General features: G+C 40.7%; 1 protein-coding gene and 1 long non-coding RNA gene across 4 annotated transcripts in view; one reads left to right on the top strand and one right to left on the bottom strand.

Annotated features, from left to right (window-relative positions):
• Positions 1 to 19527, top strand: part of LOC111559835 — a 27852-nt gene that overhangs the window by 1930 nt on the left and 6395 nt on the right. The gene's annotated exons all lie outside the window — the stretch shown is intronic.
• The window catches only part of DUSP11 (dual specificity phosphatase 11), a 21281-nt gene continuing 10045 nt past the window's right edge, over positions 8292 to 19527 (bottom strand). For 2 of the 3 annotated variants that reach the window (XM_023251771.2, XM_006930191.4), the window contains exons 4-9: positions 17098 to 17221; positions 13232 to 13292; positions 10656 to 10702; positions 10305 to 10380; positions 9655 to 9840; positions 8292 to 8765 (exon numbers count right to left, since the gene is read on the bottom strand). In XM_023251771.2, coding sequence (XP_023107539.1) covers positions 8570 to 8765; positions 9655 to 9840; positions 10305 to 10380; positions 10656 to 10702; positions 13232 to 13292; positions 17098 to 17221 — 690 coding nt within the window. In that variant the 3' untranslated portion in view covers positions 8292 to 8569. The remainder of the gene's footprint in view (positions 8766 to 9654; positions 9841 to 10304; positions 10381 to 10655; positions 10703 to 13231; positions 13293 to 17097; positions 17222 to 19527) is intronic. The other variant, XM_045054418.1, reaches the window with a different exon arrangement.

The following is a 19527-nucleotide window of genomic DNA, read 5'->3' on the forward strand; positions in this document are numbered from 1 at the left end:
AAACTGTAGGAATTGCAAACTTATTCTAGACTGACTGGAAAGCAAAATAGTGGTTGTTGGGAATGGAGGAGTGGGAGACTTGGATGGACTGGAAAGGACGCCAAGGGAATCTTTGCTGTGAAGCCTGTCGATGTTCTGTTTCTTCAAGTAGTGGTAGTTATAAAGGGAGTATGACTTTGTCAAAATTCATCAAACTATGCACTTAAAAAATACATTTTATGGAAAATAAATTATGCATTATGCCTCAATAAAGTTGATTAAAAATAGACATTTAAAGAAAAGTCACTCCGTTTATAGCAGCTTATTTATAACCACCTAAAGCTGGAAACAACTCAAATATGCATCAGGTGAATGGATAAACAAATCACATATCCATACAATGGATTACAACTTGGCAATAAAAGGGAACCAACTATTGTGCCATAACAATAACATGGATGGATCTCAAAATAATCATGCTGAATAAAAAAAGTCAGACATAAAAATAGTACATACTGTATGATTCCATTTACATAAAACTACAATGATAGAAAGCAGATCAGTGGTTGCTTGGATAGGGGGCCTTTCCATCAAAGGAAAAAGGAAATTACAAAGCAGCACAAGGAAACTTTGGGGTAATAGATATGTTCTATATTAATTGTGGAAAGGGTTTCATGATTATATACATATCAAAAGTATCAAATTGTACACTTTAAATACTAAGTGCTTGTAGGGATGTGAGCAACTGGAATTCCTATACCCTGCTGATGGGGATGTAAAATAGTACAGCCATTTTGAAAAAATTTGGCAGTTTCTTCTAAAATTAAACACACACTGACCTCATAGCAGCAGTCTCCCTCCAAGGGAAATAAATGCAGATGTTCACACAAAAACCTCTATACAAATGTTTATAGCAACTTTGTTCAAAAGTCAAAAACTGGAAGTCTATCACCTGGTAGATGGATAAACAAACTGTGGTATATCCATACAATAAAAAACTATTCCCAAGGCATGTGAAAATTACCTCCAAAATGAATGCCTACCTATAAGTCGGTAGACTATCCTTGCTAAATTGTTAACTTGAATATAATTGACATTTCTATATTCCTAAAGATAGGATCTCAATGTCACATCAGTGGAAGAGCTCTGGTACTTCCCATTCTCATATGTATGGTTGAACAATGGTTAAAAACTGTGACTGCCAGGGAGCCTGGGTGGCTCAGTGGGTTAAGCATCCAACTTCGGCTCAGGTCATGACCTCACAGTTTGTGGGTTCGAGTCCTGCATCAGGCTCTGTGCTGACAGCTCAGAGCCTAGAGCTTCCTCCTCTGCTCCTCCCCCACTTGCACTCTCTCTCTCTCTCTCAAAAATGAATAAATATTAAAAAAAAAAATTAAAAACTACAGAAACTGTGACTGCCAAATTTATTAACAAATGCTTGCGTATCTTACCTAGGTCCTCTGGAAAGCAAAACCTGAGGCAAGGATTAAAGTGCTGATGTTTTATGTGGGATATGTGTGAACAGACTGTTAGGAAAAAAGGGAAGTGAAGCAAGGAAAGAGGCAAAGCAATGTGAGGTAATGGACTGCCTTATAGGCAGGCTTCAGTGAGCCAGGAAGACACACAGGTTGTTGGCATATGTGTTCACTCCGTGGGCTAGACTTCTCTGGAAGGCTTGAAAGGAAAACTTTTCCTGACGGTAGTCCACAGAGGAGAGAAAGGAGGGGGAAATTTGCTTGCCAGGCTCCCTCCTGTCCTCTATGTTCCATTAATTAAGGCTCCCCACAGTGGGAGCTGACTCTTCCACTCTTCTGATCATCCCTTCAATGGCAGCTCAGAAAGCCAGATCCTGTGGCCTGCAGTATAGCATCTCCTGCAACTCTAAAGTGGATAAATGACATAAGAGAGAGGGCTGGTGTAGAGGCTGTAAGGGCCACGCAGGCCCAGTGTAACTTGGGCTCTTGTAGCTTAGGGAATGCAATAAGGTTTGCTGGCAAGGCAAAAAAGGAGAGTGTGGGCTAGGAGGGAGATGGCGCCTTCTTTTTTTTTTTTTTTTTTTAAGTTTATTTATTTATTTTGGGAGAGAGAAAGCACACAAGCAGGAGAGGGGCAGACAGAGGGAGAGGATCCCAAGCAGTCTCTGCACCGACAGCACAGAGCTGACACAGAGCTTAAACTCACGAACCATGAGATCACGACCTCAGCTGAAATCAGGAGTCAGACACTTAACAACTGAGCCATGCAAGTGCCCCCAGATGGCACCTTCATGAAGGAAGAGGGGATTGAGGGAATCTGAGACTGCTTGGAACCTGTGTGTCATGTAACAAGAGATATAAATGAAATGAATGCTAAATAGTGATACAAGATACCTTGTAGGAAAAGGAATGATTCAATAGTGGGTAGAGTTGGGAGAGAAGACTTTACTGAGATGGGCTTCCAGAAAGGGAATGATTTGCTTATAGACGCTGCAAAGCCATTACAGGCAAGGGAACAACCTGGAAGACAAAGACATGGTACCCATAAATGTTCAACAGAATGTACTCAGGAAATTGCCTGCACACTGAAGAATGGAGTAGAATATAGCAGAGTTGTGTTTGTTTTTTTTTTAGTGTTTATTTTTGAGAGACAGAGAGACAAAGCACCAGTGGGGGAGGGGCAGAGAGAAAGGGAGACAGAATCTGAAGCAGGCTCCAAGCTCTGAGTGGTCAGCACAGAGCCCGATGCGCGGCTCGAACTCACAAACTGTGAGATCATGACCTGAGCCGAACTCAGATGCTTAACCGATTGAGTCACCCAGGTGCCCCTAGCAGAGGTTTTAAAATCAGCTCGGAGTCAGATCACAGAAGGCCTTGACAGGGAGTTGGACGTGGACTCCAAAGCCACGACCATCCAAAATTTCCAAGAGGGGAATAACACAATGAGCTTGTTTTCAGGACATAATTCTGGGGGCAGTTGTTAGAACTACGTTAGAAAGGTGGTTCAGACAGGTTCCTAGATGGGGTCTCCCTCCACATCAAGAGTGCCTGTGGCTGACATTACAGGGCCAAATCATGACTTAGGACGCTCAATGGCCCATGCTCCTGGGACATAATGCATAAAAATCAAGCTTACCAGACTGAGGATTAACCCCAAACCCAGTTTTATTGGCAACAGAGGCTCATTATACTGGCTGGACTGAACTCCTATCTGTATCTATACTTCCTACCCAAAATGAAAGTAATTTTTACTGATTAAAAACTCACAAGAGAATGGGAGAGATACCAAATGGTAGATGAGAGAGAGAGAGAGAGAGCAATAAAATTATTGTCAAATGGAGAAAAATAAAATCTAAATGCGTGTGGCAAGGGGAAAGTAAACAAAAAGCAAATTGACATTATTACAACTCTACCATGAGACAACCAGAGCTGCCATCAGTTTTGAGGGCTTCAAATTTTTTTTTTTTTTTTTTTTTTTAAGTAGGATGCATGTCCAGCACAGACCCCAACAGGGGTCCTGAACTCATGACCCTGAGATCAAGACCTGAGCTGAAGCAAGGGTCAGATGCTCAACCAACTGAGCCACCCAGGTGTGCTAGGACCTCAATCTTAAGTACAAAAAGATGGGCAAAGGTCACCAAATATTTCAATAACACCTCTAATATGAGAGACAGGCATCAACAAACAGACAAACAAAAAGAAAACAGGTGATTCAGGAAACAGAAGGAACCTAAAAATAATTGATAACTTTGGAGAGAGAGAATACGTTCATTTAAAAAAAAAGTGCTTGGAAAAAAAGGCATTCAGAACATAATATATGGAAGGTAGAAAATAAAGCTGAAGAAATTCTCCTGATTAAAAAAAAAAAAGCCAAAAAGTTAAAAATGGAAAATAAGAGGAAAAGAATAATTAATTTGGAGGTACATTAAAAAAACATCCAATGTAAGGGGCGCCTGGGTGGCGTAGTCGGTTAAGCGTCCGACTTCAGCCAGGTCACGATCTCGCGGTCCGGGAGTTCGAGCCCCGCGTCAGGCTCTGGGCTGATGGCTCGGAGCCTGGAGCCTATTTCCGATTCTGTGTCTCCCTCTCTCTCTGCCCCTCCCCCATTCATGCTCTGTCTCTCTCTGTCCCAAAAATAAATAAAAACGTTGAAAAAAAAATTAAAAAAACAAACAAACAAACAAACAAACATCCAATGTTCAACTAATAGAAGTTCCTGAAATAGAAAGGATAAAACTGAAAGAAAATTTCCCAGGACTGATACATACAACTTGCCAGGCTGAAAGGGCTCACTAAGTATATAGTGTTGCAAATTTTAAAATACCCACATTTTTAGACATATGAAATTTCAGGACATTTGAGGCAAAGATCCTAAAGCTTTCACAGAGAAAAATTACAAGTCACAAATGAAAGTTCAGGAATCAGAACACAGGGTTTCAAGAGCAACAACAAAATGTGGGAAACAATGAATAAATGCATTTAAAAGTGCCTACATACAAGTCTATAGCCTAGCAAATTATCAACGGGGTTGAAGAATAAAATAAAACCCATTTCAGACATGCAAAAGTCTTGAAAAATTTACATCCCATTAACTCTCCCTGGGAAGCTATAGAGGGATGTATTCCCCTAAGCAGGGAAGTGCACCATGAAAGTCTCAGCTATGGGACCCAGGAAATAAAAGAGGGGTATAAGAAATGACCAGAGTGACAGTGAAAAGAAATCCCAGGACAACAGCTATGCTTCAGATATAGAGAACTATCAAGCTTCCCATCATGGGCTGAGTTGTGCCATCCCCCCATTCCCAACAAATTCAAATGTTGAAGTCACCCTAAACTTCAGGACCTCAGAATGTGATTTGGAGGGTCTTTCTTATTATTTTTAATGTTTATTTATTCTGAGAGAGACAGAGTATAGCAGGGGAGGGGCAGAAAGAGAGGGAGAGAGGGAATCCCAAGCAGACTCCACACTGTTAGTGCAGAGCCCAACACGGGGCTCGAACTCATGAACCAAGAAATCATGACCTGACTGAAATCAAGAGTCAGATGCTTAACTGACTGAGCCACCCAGGTGCCCCTGGAGATAGGGTCTTTATTTTTATTTTTTTTATTTTTAAATTTTTAACGTTTATTCATTTTTGAGACAGAGAGAGACAGAGCATGAACAGGGGAGGAGCAGAGAGAGAGGGAGACACAGAATCTGGAACAGGCTCCAGGCTCTGAGCCGTCAGCACAGAGCCCGACGCGGGGCTCGAACCCATGGACCGTGAGATCATGACCTGAGCCGAAGTCGGACGCTTAACCGACCAAGCCACCCAGGCGCCCCGAGATAGGGTCTTTAAAGAGGCAATACGTCAGGGCACCTAGGTGGCTCAGTTGGTTCAGTGTCTGACTTCAGCTCGGGTCATGATCTCACAGTTTGTAGGTTCGAGCCCCACATTGGGCTCGCTGCTGTCAGCCTGTCAGCACAGAACCCACTTATGATCCTCTGTCTCCCTCTCTCTGTTCCTCCCCTACTTGCGCTCTGCCCAAAATAAATAAATATTTAAAAATAAATAAAGAGGTAATACGTTTAAATGAGGTGGTAAGCATGGGCACTAATGCAATACCACTGGTGTACTTATAAGAAGAGGGAATCTGGACAGTCACAGATGGAGGACCATACCAGGACAAAGGGAGAAGACTGCTGTCTGTAAACAGAGAAGAGACCAACCTTGCTGGCACCTTGAGCTCAGATGTCTGGCCCCTTGAGCAGTGAGAAAATAAATTCCTGTTGTTGAAGCCGCCCAGTCTGGTACTTTGTTAAGGCAGCCTGAGCACACGAATATAGCATCCAACCTGGAAAAGACCAAGAGGGCTCCAGGAAAGATTTCAAACAAAAAAGGATCTGCATCTATCATATCTGTATGAGAACGTTAACAGTGGTGTTGGGATTTGGGGGATGAACCAGTAAGAGGTGCAGGGAAAAGAAGCAAACAAACAAGGCAAAATGAGGACAGAAGCTATAGAAGAGAGGAACAGAATCCCGGCATGCTGTGGCTCAGAGGTGAACAACAGCTGCCTAGTAAACATGAACCTGGAATACTGACTGAACCATAAATTGGGAAATATACTGAAGGGATGAGGGAATAGAAGTGTGCATGTGGGTAAGTGATGTGCACGAACTAAATCCTCATCTTCCACAGCAGGAGGGTAACAGGTAGCATCACAAATGGAAAAATCAACAAGTGGCTAAATAAGCATAGTATTTAAACATGGGGGCAAATACTAGAAGATAATGCAAAACTACTCAGTGTTTGGGGAGTGATAGCCGGGGATAGGGCAGACAGGGAACTATCCTTTTCCATGGTAATCTCAGTAGAACTATTTGAATTTTTTTTTTTAATTTTTAAATTTGTTTATTTTGAGAGAGAGAGGGCACAAGAGGGGGAGGAACATAGAGGGAAGGAGAAAAAGAATCCCAAACAGGCCTTGTGCTGTCAGCGTAGAGCCTGATGTAGGGCTCAAACTCACGAACCATCTCCAACTCATGAACCGCGAGATCATGACCCGAGCCAAAGTCGAGAGTTGGATGTTTAACTGACTGGGCCATCCAGGTATGCCAGAACTATTTGAATTTTAAACTACTCATACATTTTTTAAAAATAAAAATGAAAACTCTAAAAGCTTAAAAGGCCCCTGAAGACCTCTGAAAAAAAAGGGAGTCACTGGTCCCTTTTGCCAGAGGTCTTAACGATGGTGTGGTGCGAGTGGAAGCCACAACTCTAGTGTGGTGCAGAATGAGACGTGAGATAGCAAACGGAGACTAGTTTTTTTTTTTTTTTAACAAACCATGTTAACTGAAAGGGAAGGGGACAGAGGGCATGATAGGGTCACATGTTTCGAAGGTAGCAGTACTTATAATGATGGCACTTGTGCTGGCAATGTCCTCCTTAGAAACTGCTTGCCAAGGAAAACTATCAGCGAAGCTGGATTCCCATACCTGCCCCTGCTTGTTCTTTCACGCCTCACCAGTTGTCTTGCTCCAATTTCAGTCCAAGTGAGCCTTCATGATGTATCCTGGGGAACAATTCTGCAAGAGCAACCTTTTAGCAAGAAGAACTACATGTGTCAGGCACAGGAACCTGTCATGAGCCATCACTTAGATGAAGGGTAGCAGCCTGACTAAGCTAATTAGACATGGACCAGGGCACTGGTTGAACTAGAAGAGCACTTCCTGAGAGTCAGGTTCCACATGTTGGTATGTAAAAGAGCATAAAGAAAATACCTATCACATGCAGCATGAGACATTCTAGGATACAAATCTTCAAAGTCAGAGGCTTTAAAAAAATGAAGCCAGGTCGCCCAGGTATTCACCAAGTGTCTACAGAGGCTTGGATGTCATGTTAGTGAGGCACCTTCTTGAGCAAACTAAGGTCTCTGGCTTCTTTGCAACTCAGAATATTTAACACCTCCCAAGTGATCCATCTGCACGTTCCAGAGGTATACCAGCGGAAAAGAACTTAGAAGTCAAGATCAAGGCACCACTCTGCTGTGAGGCAAGTGGAAAAAGATCTCAGTAGGTTTATGTTCAACAGAGAAGCAATAACACAAGGAGCCATGCTTGTCGTCTACAAGTTTTCCTATATCTCAGGCTTTAAATGTTGTATCCTCTTCTGTTCATTAAAGAACTTTTATGGTCTATAAAAGTTTTCCAGTTTTCCAAATAGTTCTACTCAGTAGATAACAATTACCCTGTCAGGCAAATTCCCCAGCATTCTGGTTTCTCAATCAGTTTCTCGCCCAACTGATAGTCAATTCCTAAAAGTTTACCCATTCCTGTGTTAGATGGCATATCTGACAATTCAGTGAAAGAAGCTGGTCAAATCCTACAACAGGCTTCCAAAGAAAGAAATGTCTAATCACAAAAATACAATTACTAATTTCAAGTAGTGATTAGGTTCTAAGGAGATGGTTGGACTCTTAGGTAGATTGTAACAGAAATCTTGAACGGTTAGGGGGAAAAAAAGATACCCTTAATGATTGGGTCATTAATAGAATATGAGAAGAACACTAAAAATTTCTGCACATACACTCCTATCACAAAATTGGTCAGAAGGAAATCATGGATAAAGACAGCATTTTAAGTTTTACTTAATTATTTCGAGAGTGAGAGCATGAGAGGCGGGGGGGGGGGGGGGGGGGGGGGGGAATCCCAGGCAGGCTCCACACTGTCAGCACAGAGCCCAACGCACAGGTTGATCTCACAAACCGTGAGATCATGACCTGAGCTGAAATCAAGAGTCAGACATTTAAATGAACCACCCAGGCACCCCAAGAAAACAGAATTTTTGAAAAATAATTCACGAGGGAAATTCTTTATTACTTTATCAGTTCTAAAATATCATCTTCTTTAAAAAAAATTTAAGACTGAATGACAGATTATTTCCTTTACTGTTGTAAATACTGCAAATTTCTCATCAAAGAGGTAAGTATCAATGTAATTTTTCCTTAAGTTTGAACACATGAGGGAGGAATGAAGCAGATTATAAACCTCATTTGATCTGATCTTATAAAAAGTCACTCCAGCTGTCTTCAGTCTTGCTCTATCCACAGAGAGATTTCCAGGATAGGTTTGTGTCATTCGGTCCATCCACAATAGGCTGGATAGGATAGTCCGTAGTAAGTGCCAGGATACCACCTTTTATTCTGGGCTACTTGACTGGCATTTGGCATTACATTCCAAGAGTACCTCAATTGTGAATAGTCCTCTCCAGGGGGCCCAGGAGGAGGGATATGGCCTCTCTGGGAAACATTTTGATTCTGTGAAAATTTTCTTAAACAAACAAAAAAGCAATTAATTATTATTAGTTTAATAAAATATATAAGCTTTATAAAATAATACATAGATATTCTGGCTCTACTGTTTTCTACCTGTATAACCTTAGCAGATAAGTTGCTTAATCTTTGGATTTCTTAGTTCTTTATAAAATGGAGCCAATACCTTCCATCTTCATGGGTTGTTTTCAAGGTAAATTAAGACAACATAATTAAATTACCTACCACAACACCTTGGCACATGGTAGGTTTCCAGGAGCCATTCCACTTTTCCCTACACAGATAAATGCCCACACTTTTCTAATCAAATACTTTCTCCCCAAGTCTGGCAGAGTTGATATGAGACAGAATAAGGTATTTATTTTTAAAAACAGGAAGCTGCTTTCACTTTAAATACATATGTAAATTAGTTATAAAGTATAGAATTCTAATTATGGGACATGTAACAAATTTGGAAAATTAAGATTGAAGTTTAATTGTTTCAAAAGCAAGATCAGTAAATATATCATACTGGAGTTTCACTATTTTCTCTATAATCTGTATTTACTCTTAAATAACACCCTTCCTTATTCTGTAAACTTTACCACTATTAATGCAGCCTAAGAATGCAAGATCCTGTTTGGTAATCACATCAAATTGTTGGCTTAAACTAAGTTTAGAATCAATGAAATTTTCTAAGGCATTTTTCAACTGCCTCTGAAAAGTCACATATTCCCCCATCTTGTACTTGATTTTTCAGCTCTAAATGCAAAATATGGAGCAAATGATACCTCCTGGTTGACACTGATCATCCAGAAAACGTCAATTCCTCACCATTGCTATGTGTTTGCACTAAATTATGATATAAATTTCTATTTCAATTCCAGAAAAGTAGACAGAACAGATACCTTACTGACTGCTGCAGATCTTGGGTCTGGCTGTGGAAATGCCAAGAAGGTACTGGATAGCCTTGGGTCTGATGGAGGTTATACCTCTGTCCTTGGTTAACAGACTTAATAGTGGTGTGGACTGGTTCCATCATATGTGTTGCGGCTTCAAAACCACTTGATCTGGATACACTGGAATCCCAACTCCTCAAAGAGAACATTTCCACACGGTATTACTGGCTTCCAAATTTAGTAGCCAATTTAGTAACTACATTTTGGTCCATGAAAATAACAATGCCACCCTCCCCCACTTCTCTCCTTGTTTAGATTCCCCAAGCAAGTAAGTAAGCCTCAGGGAGAGTGGATATGTACAGCTGAAATAATCTACAAACATATCTCCCTAACCACAAACCTCACATAAAAAATGCAACATACAGGGGTGCCTGGGTGGCGCAGTCGGTTAAGCGTCCGACTTCAGCCAGGTCACGATCTCGCGGTCCGTGAGTTCGAGCCCCGCGTCAGGCTCTGGGCTGATGGCTCAGAGCCTGGAGCCTGTTTCCGATTCTGTGTCTCCCTCTCTCTCTGACCCTCCCCCGTTCATGCTCTGTCTCTCTCTGTCCCAAAAATAAATAAACGTTGAAAAAAAAAATTAAAAAAAAAATGCAACGTACCTTCTGATGGGGCCCTTCTGAAGGTCTTCAATATAGTTTTGTCTTTCCAAGCAATGTCCACGGCACCTATTGAATACTGAGGAGTGGATGAACTGTTAGAAATAACTGTACAAAAAGCAAGTCTTTTACAGAGAAAGTAGATCAAAGCTGAAATCCACTGACGAATTATTCAAGCTGTTATACCTCACTATTTCCAGATACATCCCTTTATAAACTTTTGGCAAAAGACTGTATTATGTCACAGCAAATGAATTACAAACATTTCTTTTTTCCAAAATTTGAGAAATACATCCACATTTCCACCTTCAACTTTTATAAAAAGGGAAAAATAGTGACAACACTCATACTTACATTCAATTGCATCATCTGGCCTCATGCCTTCTACATCAATCAAATATCTAACAAAACAACATAACTGAGTCATTTATATGTGAGAAGAAAGAAATCAAGTTTATTCAAAAGAGGTCCAATTTCATTTACAAATACAGATATAAAAACCCTAAGAAAGTATCAGCACATCTAATCCAATAATTATTCAAGAATGATATACTATGACCACAAAAAGACTTCATTCCAAGGATGCAAGGATGACCCAACTTTAGAAAATCTATTAATGTAATTAACAATTTAGTTAGTAAGTGAAAGAAGAAAATACAGGAACAAATTGGTACTTGTTAAAAAGGCATCTGATAAAATACAATAGTCCTTTTTGATCAAAATGTTTTATATACTAGAAACAGAAGACTTACTTAATGTGACAGAGTATTTATTAGGAACCAACAAATAGGAAAAAACAAATTGGGAAAAATATTAACATCGTATCTAAACAATGCTATCTAACCAACTGTAAAGGGCCAGAAGCTTAGGAGTCACCACCACTGTCAGCCATTTCTTCCTCACCCTCATCTTCAACCCACAAATCCTAAAGATGATATTACCTGAGTATCTCTAGAATATGTCCACATCTTTCTACCAAAATGACCACCACACCCTCGTCCAAGTTACCATCATGCCCTGATTTCTACAAAAGCCTAACCTATCTTCTTGTTTCCACCTGCAGTGTAATCTCTACTCAGCAAAATAATCACTTGAAAATCCATATTTGATTATATTCTCCACACCCTTAACAAAAAAAAGTTCAGTGGTTTTCGATTACTCTGAAGATCAAGTCTAAAACCTTAAACACAGACCTGCGTGATCTAGTTCCTCCCCACACTCCATTTTAAACCTTTTTTTAAGTAATCTCTACATCCAATATGGGGCTTGAACTCACAAACCCAAGATCGAGTCGTATGCCCTTCTGACTGAACCAGCCAGATGCCCCTACAGCTCTATTTTAAACTTAAAAAAAAAAAAAAAAAAGTAACCTCGGGGTGCCGACGTGGCTCAGACACATAAGCATCCAAATTTCAGCTCAGGGTCACGAGATCAAGCCCCATGTTGAGCACCCCAGAGTGTGGAGACTGCTTAAGATTCTCTCTCTGTGTCTCTCTGCCCCCACCCCCTGCTTGCACACTCTAAAATTAAAAAAAAAAAAAACAAAAAAAAAAGTGAAAGTAATCTCTCTACACCCAACATAAGCCTCAAGTTCATGACTCCAAGATCAAGAGTCACATGCGCCTCTGAATGAGCCAGCCAGGTGCCCCTCCAGCTCAAACTCATGACCCCGAGATCAAGAGTCACTTGCTCTACCGACTTAGCCAGCCAGGTGCTCCCCGCTACCTTTTTTTTTTAAACTTCAGCTCCATTTTAACACCATACTTCCCATGGCCCAGCCTCTCTGGCTTGTTCCTCCAACACAGCATACTCTTTCCTATTATCGGTCCTTGCTGTTCCTCATGCCCAGAATTCTCTCCCCAGAGTCCCTAATAGGGTAATACCTCATCATCCTTCAGATATCAGCTCCAACATCCCCACAGAAACTTTCTGTAATTTCCATGCTAAAGTCAAATCCTCCCTATTAATATGCCCTCCATGAACCATGTCCCTCTCCTTCTTGGCATTTGTCAGAGTTGTAATTCCACATGCATTTGTGTGATTCTTGCATGTCTATTCTCTCTCTAGACTTGTTAGAGTTCCCGAAGGCCAAGTCAAGTCTCTCAAGTCTTTCTGCCAGCGTCTAGCACAGTGCTTACACATAACAGATGCTCAGTAAGTGTTTTCTGAATGAACAAATAGAAGTCAGTCAGTGCAGCAGTCCTCAAAAAGCATAAAAGCATCAACTTCTGATTCAGAAATTCCATTCTGACTAAAATTATCTCAAAAAATAGCATATATATTCAAATTTGTTCGTATAGGAATGTTCAATAATTCAATGTTTTAAATATCAAGAATTTCTTTTATGTTCATCAGTAAGCAAAGCAATACAGCCTTTAAAAAAGAATGAGGGGCACCTGGGTGGCTCAGTCGGTTAAACCTCCAACTTTGGCTCAGGGCATGATCTCGTGGTTCATAGGTTCCAGCCCAGTATCAGGCTCTGTGCTGACAGCTCGGAGCCTGGAGCCTGCTTTGGATTCTGTGTCTCCCTCTTTCTCTCTCTCCCCTGTCTCCCTCTTTCTCTCTCTCCCCCTCCCACACTTGTGCTCTGTCTCTCTCTCAAAAATAAACATTTTTTAAAAAATTTTAAGAATGAGGTTCTCAAATACTTTCACAGGAAGATGTCCACCATGTTATATTATAAAACAGGATGTCTAAATATTATACCATTAAATTACACATATATGCTTATTATCTGTCTGCATTTTTAAAGTCTGAAAAATACGTATTCACTTATTACTGGTGGTAATCTTTGGGTGGGGAGCAAGAAATATGAAATCTTTCTATTTCATACATTTCAAAGCTGACTGCATTTTTTGCAACTGGCTTGCACCTACTGTTGTACACGAAGCAACCTAAACACAGTCTGTCTCTTGGGGTTGGCAACTCACCTGCAGATGAGATAGCCAGTCCTGTTTAAACCATGAGTACAATGAACACCAATAAGTTTGTCTACAAAACAAGGAATACAGAGTTAAATAGGTGATGTAGATACACTAAAAACAAGTTCTCCAATTTTCTTTAGAGTACCATTTATTAGTTACCATAGCACTACCACTACCCTGAAAAGGAATAGCTGATGAGGAGTGAGTTATTTTAGGAACACACTAATAAAGAATCATCTAACATAAAGTCAAAATTCATGGTCTGGGAAATTTTGCTTCACCCCTCTTACATGCAGTCATGTAAACTGGAGACGGCCTGGTCAGGTAAAATGGCACCGACACGAACCCAGCTCTCTTAATCTAGAATGCCTATCAGTAACTGATTAAATATAGAAAACAGGCCACAAGAAAAATGAAATTTGTTTCGGAGTGAAATGAATGGAATGCTTTACTTTCGATGCTGAATATTAAAAAGAATAGTTTTGGTGGGACTCATGAGTTCCCAAAGCGCTTCCATTCCTCTGTCATTTGCTGCTCCACACATGCCACAGTCTATGTGCCCGTGAAGCCCCCGGATGAGCAGCACTGTCGGTATTTTACAATGAAAAAAGCAAGAACGGGGGTGCCTAGGTGGTTCAATCGGTTAAGTGACTGACTTTGGCTCAGGTCATGACCTCATGGTTCATGGGGATCCTGCGTGGGGATCTGTGCTGACAGCTCGGAGCTGCTTCCAATTGGAGCCTGCTTCCAATTCTGTGTCTCCCTCTCTCTCTGCCCCTCCCCTGCTTGTACCCTGTCTGTCTGTCTCTCTCTCTCAAAACTAAACATTAGAAAAATTAAAAAAGAAAAAGAACTGGAGACGTAAGGCCAAGCTGCACAGCAGGCAGACAGAACAAAGACTAGGGTCAAGTCAAAGATTTTTCCAACTGTGCCACAGTATTTCTTAGTCCATCATTTAAAAAATTATATAAGGGGGCGCCTGGGTGGCTCATTCGGTTGGGCGGCTGACTTCGGCTCAGGTCACGATCTCGTGGTCCGTGAGTTCAAGCCCCGCGTCGGGCTCTGTGCTGACAGCTCAGAGCCTGGAGCCTGTTTCAGATTCTGTGTCTCCCTCTCTCTGACCCTGCCCCGTTCATGCTCTGTCTCTCTCTGTCTCAAAAATAAATAAACGTTAAAAAAAAAAATTCTTAAAAATTATATAAGAAGTTAAATAAAAAACAATCACGTGTAGTTATCTCGGCAAAATTTATGTCTGTGACTAGGGAGTGTCTGGTAGGAAAGCACATGGCCTCCCCTGCCTGGGTGACCACCTCCCTACCTCTAAATCTCATCTATTTCAAGTGATTCTCCATATGGAAGATGTGAACTTAAAATACAAACTCGCAGGGTTGCTCCCTTGCTGAAAAACCTCCATTTAGCACAGAATAAAGCCCAAACTTTTAACACAGCATTTAGAACTCTTCATAAACAGTACCATCAATCTGGCTCTCCAACTGAACTGTAAGCCCACAAGGATTTGAACTAGGACTTACAAGGACCTACGTGACCCACCTCTTCTTGCCCCTGCCAACCTACCAGATCCCATTTTCTACTGCTCTGCCCTCACACCTTCCGCATTCCAGCTACACTGGCCTCCTTCCTATTCCTCAAACATGCTGGGCACAGTCATGCCTCAGGGTCTTTTGCACCTACTATTCCCTCTGCTTTGGAATACTCTGTCTCCCCCACCCCCCAAATATCCAATGGCTCCTCACTCCTTTTAAGGCTCTACTCAAATGACATCTTAATAGAGAGGCCTCCCCTGATCACCCAACACATTCCCTCACTTCTGTGTCCTATCTGTTTTTTTCCAAAGCACTTCTCACCATCTGACATTTCAGAGTTACTTATTTATCCCTCTCCCCCACTAGAATGCAAAGTATAAAAGAGCAGGAGCTTTCTTCTGTTCCTGCTTCCCAAAACAGTGCCTTCAACTTCGAAGGTGTCTTCTAAATACCTGTTGAAAATGAACCTATGAATTCTACACCCTTTCACACGACCCTCTAGTCACACCAGAGGCTGCCGCTCCCGGCACAAGTTCAAGCCCTGTGCCTTTTGCACTTGTTCCCCAAACCTGGGCTGTCCTTTCCTCATTCTGGCAAAATCCTCTTCCCCACAGCCCAACTCAAATGCTCCTGTCTCCTCGGTCAGGCCTTCCTCAACCTCTCCTCCATATTCCTGTTGCACTTAATTCTTTTGTTATAATTAATCCATTGTCTTAATTACCACATGTTTATCTTCCTAGGGAAGTTTCTAATGAACAGAGAATGCTATCACCTCTGTATCCCATGCCCTACCAACAAACCTCAGTGTTTACTGACTCCATTTATTTTCTGAGTCTCTACCAGTTCTAGGGAGTGGACAGTGTAGTGTCCTCCTCTTCTTCAGAGAGCCTGGAATCTGTGGGAGGGGACGCTTAGAACAGAGGTAGACAAAATGGATCATAAACAAGGTCCCAAGACTGCTAGAGCAGAGAGCACAGTGAAGTCAGCACCATACAGGCAGAAGACCAACATGGTGTAACACGTGAACAAACAAGATTTACAAACGTGTTCACGTGTACTCATACGGATCTTCTAACCCTCGCAGAACAGATGGAATACTATATACAGTTCCACACAAAGGAGCCCTGAAGCAGCGAGTAGGCTGGCCGCTGCACCCTAACATCTTACACAGTCATGTTTCTGACACAAGTTAATATAAATCAGATTATTTACCTCTTCCATAAATGACGTGGCTGTCAGAAGCAAGGCCAAGCCCGTGAAGTTTTAAAGTTAAAGTACAGGGAAGATCTGGGAACAAGGCTTAAGATATTTAAGTGCTAATGCCTGCATTAGGCAACCACGTTATAGTGTGAAAAATTATCTTAAAATTCTTGTCTCTTTCTGTCATCTCCCAGCCCCTATCTTCTCACCTGCATCTCTATTCTTTCTCCCCTACTTCCTGTTTGTGTGTGTATGTGTACATATGTGGAATATTTACTGTCATATTTATGTAATAAAGCATACACTCCTCAAGCTAAATTTAGAAAGAGAACAAAATGAACACTTTTTCCTGCAGGTCGGTGGCTTTTCAAAGACAAAAGATTCCTCAGTCTTAAAATATGGCAAATACCACATTCTTTCTGATGGCCAGGTGCCGGAAATAGTTAAGTGGATCCTTAAAATTAAGACACTAATAGCTTAATAAGATCTATTTTCAACAGAGTAAGGTAGATCTTAAAGCAGAAATAAGAAACACCAGCCTTTTAAAGTTCTTCCTGTCTGAATAAGAGGTGGTAGTGTCCTTCCTCAGTTGTACCCAAAGTGGAAAAACAGCAGAAACATCTCAAATACGCATGAGGAGGATGCCACTGCACTGATGCACTTTGCTTTGCTTTGCTTCTAGGGGTCTGTCTCATTCCAAACCTTTTCTTTTTGTTGTCTCTTTTATAGACACTAAGACGTTGAGATTTTTTTCCCCTTGTTTTCAGTGGAAGGTCACACAAGCCACACTCCCATACGCTTTGACACAATACATCAGTTCTTAACCTTTCCCCCGTAACTCTCACCTCTGAACCAATAAATAAAAGAATGTGTTTATTTTATTATGTATTTCCCATTCAAAAGTTTTAGAGATGAGTAAGCTAGTTCACATTTCTCATTAAAACCACTTTTCAAACTAAATTGTTTGTGACCATACAAGGAAAAACTCACTCTATTAGCACCATCTGACATTTCTACCTTAACATTATCAAACACAACAGGCCTAATGTTAAAACTAAAAATTCCAACCCCATTCAAAATGCATACCAATGTTCAAGTAAGAGGGAAAAAAAACAACAACAAACTCACCATTGTCTTTATTTTCTTTCAAAAACTCATTAACAGCACATTTGAATTTAAAAATAGTGTCATCATCAGGCACCTGATGCCCAGTTGTATAAATTTTTAAGTAAGGAATAGTTTCTGGTAAGTCCTATAAGGCAAAACCATGAAAATGCATATTATTTCATTTGTAAGTAAAGAATTAAAAATTAGAGAAGTCAGAATATAAGCCAAGAGGTTACAATAAACATAGTTTGTCAGTAATTCTGATAAAAAGGACATTTTTTCCCAAGCTGCTTCAACCAGGAAGCATCATCTGATTTTTAGTAAATCTACAGAATGAGGGGGAAAAAAAATGAAATCTATAGAATGGGTAGTCAATAGGATACAAAACTGAAAGCCAAGTCCATTTAAATGAATGCATAAAAACTAAAAATTATATGAATAGTTCTACTTAATATTTTATATTTTGAGAGTCATAAAGCTGCTGTGATTTAAGTAGAATAGTAGAACAGAGTCAGAAAAACTTGGATTTGAACTGTGAGACTGAGCAAATTTCAGGCACTGTTGAGAGCTGGTATTCTCAGGGGCAGGAGAAATCAGACACCAATAAAAGAAGAGGTTAAGGGGCGCCTGGGTGGCTCAGTCGGTTGAGCCTCCGACTTCAGCTCAGGTCACAATCTCACGGTACGTGAGTTCGAGCCCCGCGTCGGGCTCTGGGCTGATGGCTCAGAGCCTGGGGCCTGCTTCCGATTCTGTGTCTCCCTCTCTCTCTGCCCCTCCCCCGTTCATGCTCTGTCTCTCTCTGTCTCAAAAATAAATAAACGTTAAAAAAAAATTAAAAAAAAAAAAAAAAAAAAGAAGAGGTTAAGTGAAAATCCTATGGTTCTGAATTTAAATGGAAAGTACCAACATGAATCTATGATTTATTTATATTAAAAACAAACACATATTTCCTAGCTCTGATCACAGAAAAAGCCTACAAACAACTGATGTCATATTCAGGAGCCATACTCAGAAGCTCCAACTGGGCAAAGATAGGGCCTCAATTTGTGCCCCAAGGAGAATAACTTTATTGAAGTCCAAAATGATACAAAAAGTAAATAAATAAAACTCATTGGTCACCATCAGAGGATATTAGTGGATCAACTCATTATTTTGACACCTGTTAAATAAAAGGAAAGAAGCACATGCCTCTACAACTAGGCAACCAAACAGATGATGAGGGAAGCTTCTCTCGATAGAAATATGCCCAGCTAATAAATGAACAAGGGACAGAATTCACTATTTTTGAAGCCCCAAATGAATGAATGGATGTGGGTATCAGTCATCAGTGACTGTAATACCACAGACAGAGATAATCACTTACAGGTCTCCACAGAAGAACACATCATAACCTATGAAACTGTCTCGCAAAAAAAAAAAAAAAAAATTAAGTCTAATCTGGTCAAGCCTCTGGGTCCAACTACCAATTTACAGGAAATAAAAGACTGAAGAATATGTTAACACATGGGGAGGAAATCATCAAATCTAGATAGAACAAACTGGTTTCTTCAAAAATTAAAACTCAAGGGGGGAGAAAAAAAGTATGTGAGAGAGACATGGAAGGAGAACTTACAGATTAAATAAGACTTCAGAGACCTAATAATCAAAGGCAAAGGGTGAATCTTATTTAGATTTAATTCAAACTTTTTTTTCTTTTTTTATGTTTATTTATTTTTGAGAGAGAGAGACAGAGTGTAAGCAGGGGAAGGGCAGAGAGAGAGATAGGGAGACACAGAATCCAAAGCAGGCTCCAGGCTCTGAGCTGTCAGCACAGAGCCAGATGCAAGGCTTGAACTCACAAACCATGAGATCATGACCTGAGCCGAAGTCAGACGCTTAGCCGACTGAGTCACCCAGGCGCCCCTTAATTCAAACTCTTAAAAAACATTTTTTATGACATTTAGAAGAACTGAAAATTTGAGCACTGACTGGATATTTGATGTTAAATAATGACAGTAAGGAATAAAAGTCGTATATTTTAAATATATATACAAAAAATGTACAGGTGAAATTATATGCTATATAATACATGGGATCTGCTTCAAAATTATATGGAATGGGGTGAAACCAGAAGGTGTACAGATGAAACCCGACAGCATCAATTAATAGAGATTAAAACTGGATGAGTTCATGGGTGTACAATGAATGCCCACAGTATTATGCCTACTTCTGTGTATGTTTAAAAGTTGTGGTAATTATTTAAAAAATGACACTGGAGGGGTGCCTGGGTGGCTCAGTTGGTTAAGCGTCCGACTTCAGCTCAGATCATGATCTCACAGTTCTTGAGTTCAAGCCCCACATCAGGCTCTGTGCTGACAGCTCAGAGCCTGGAGCCTGCTTCAGATTCTGTGTCTCCCTCTCTCTTTGCCCCTCCCCTGCTCATGCTGTCTCTCTCTCTCTCTCTCTCTCTCT

Source organism: Felis catus, chromosome A3 (genome assembly GCF_018350175.1).
Source record: "Felis catus isolate Fca126 chromosome A3, F.catus_Fca126_mat1.0, whole genome shotgun sequence".
Taxonomy (NCBI): domain Eukaryota; kingdom Metazoa; phylum Chordata; class Mammalia; order Carnivora; family Felidae; genus Felis; species Felis catus.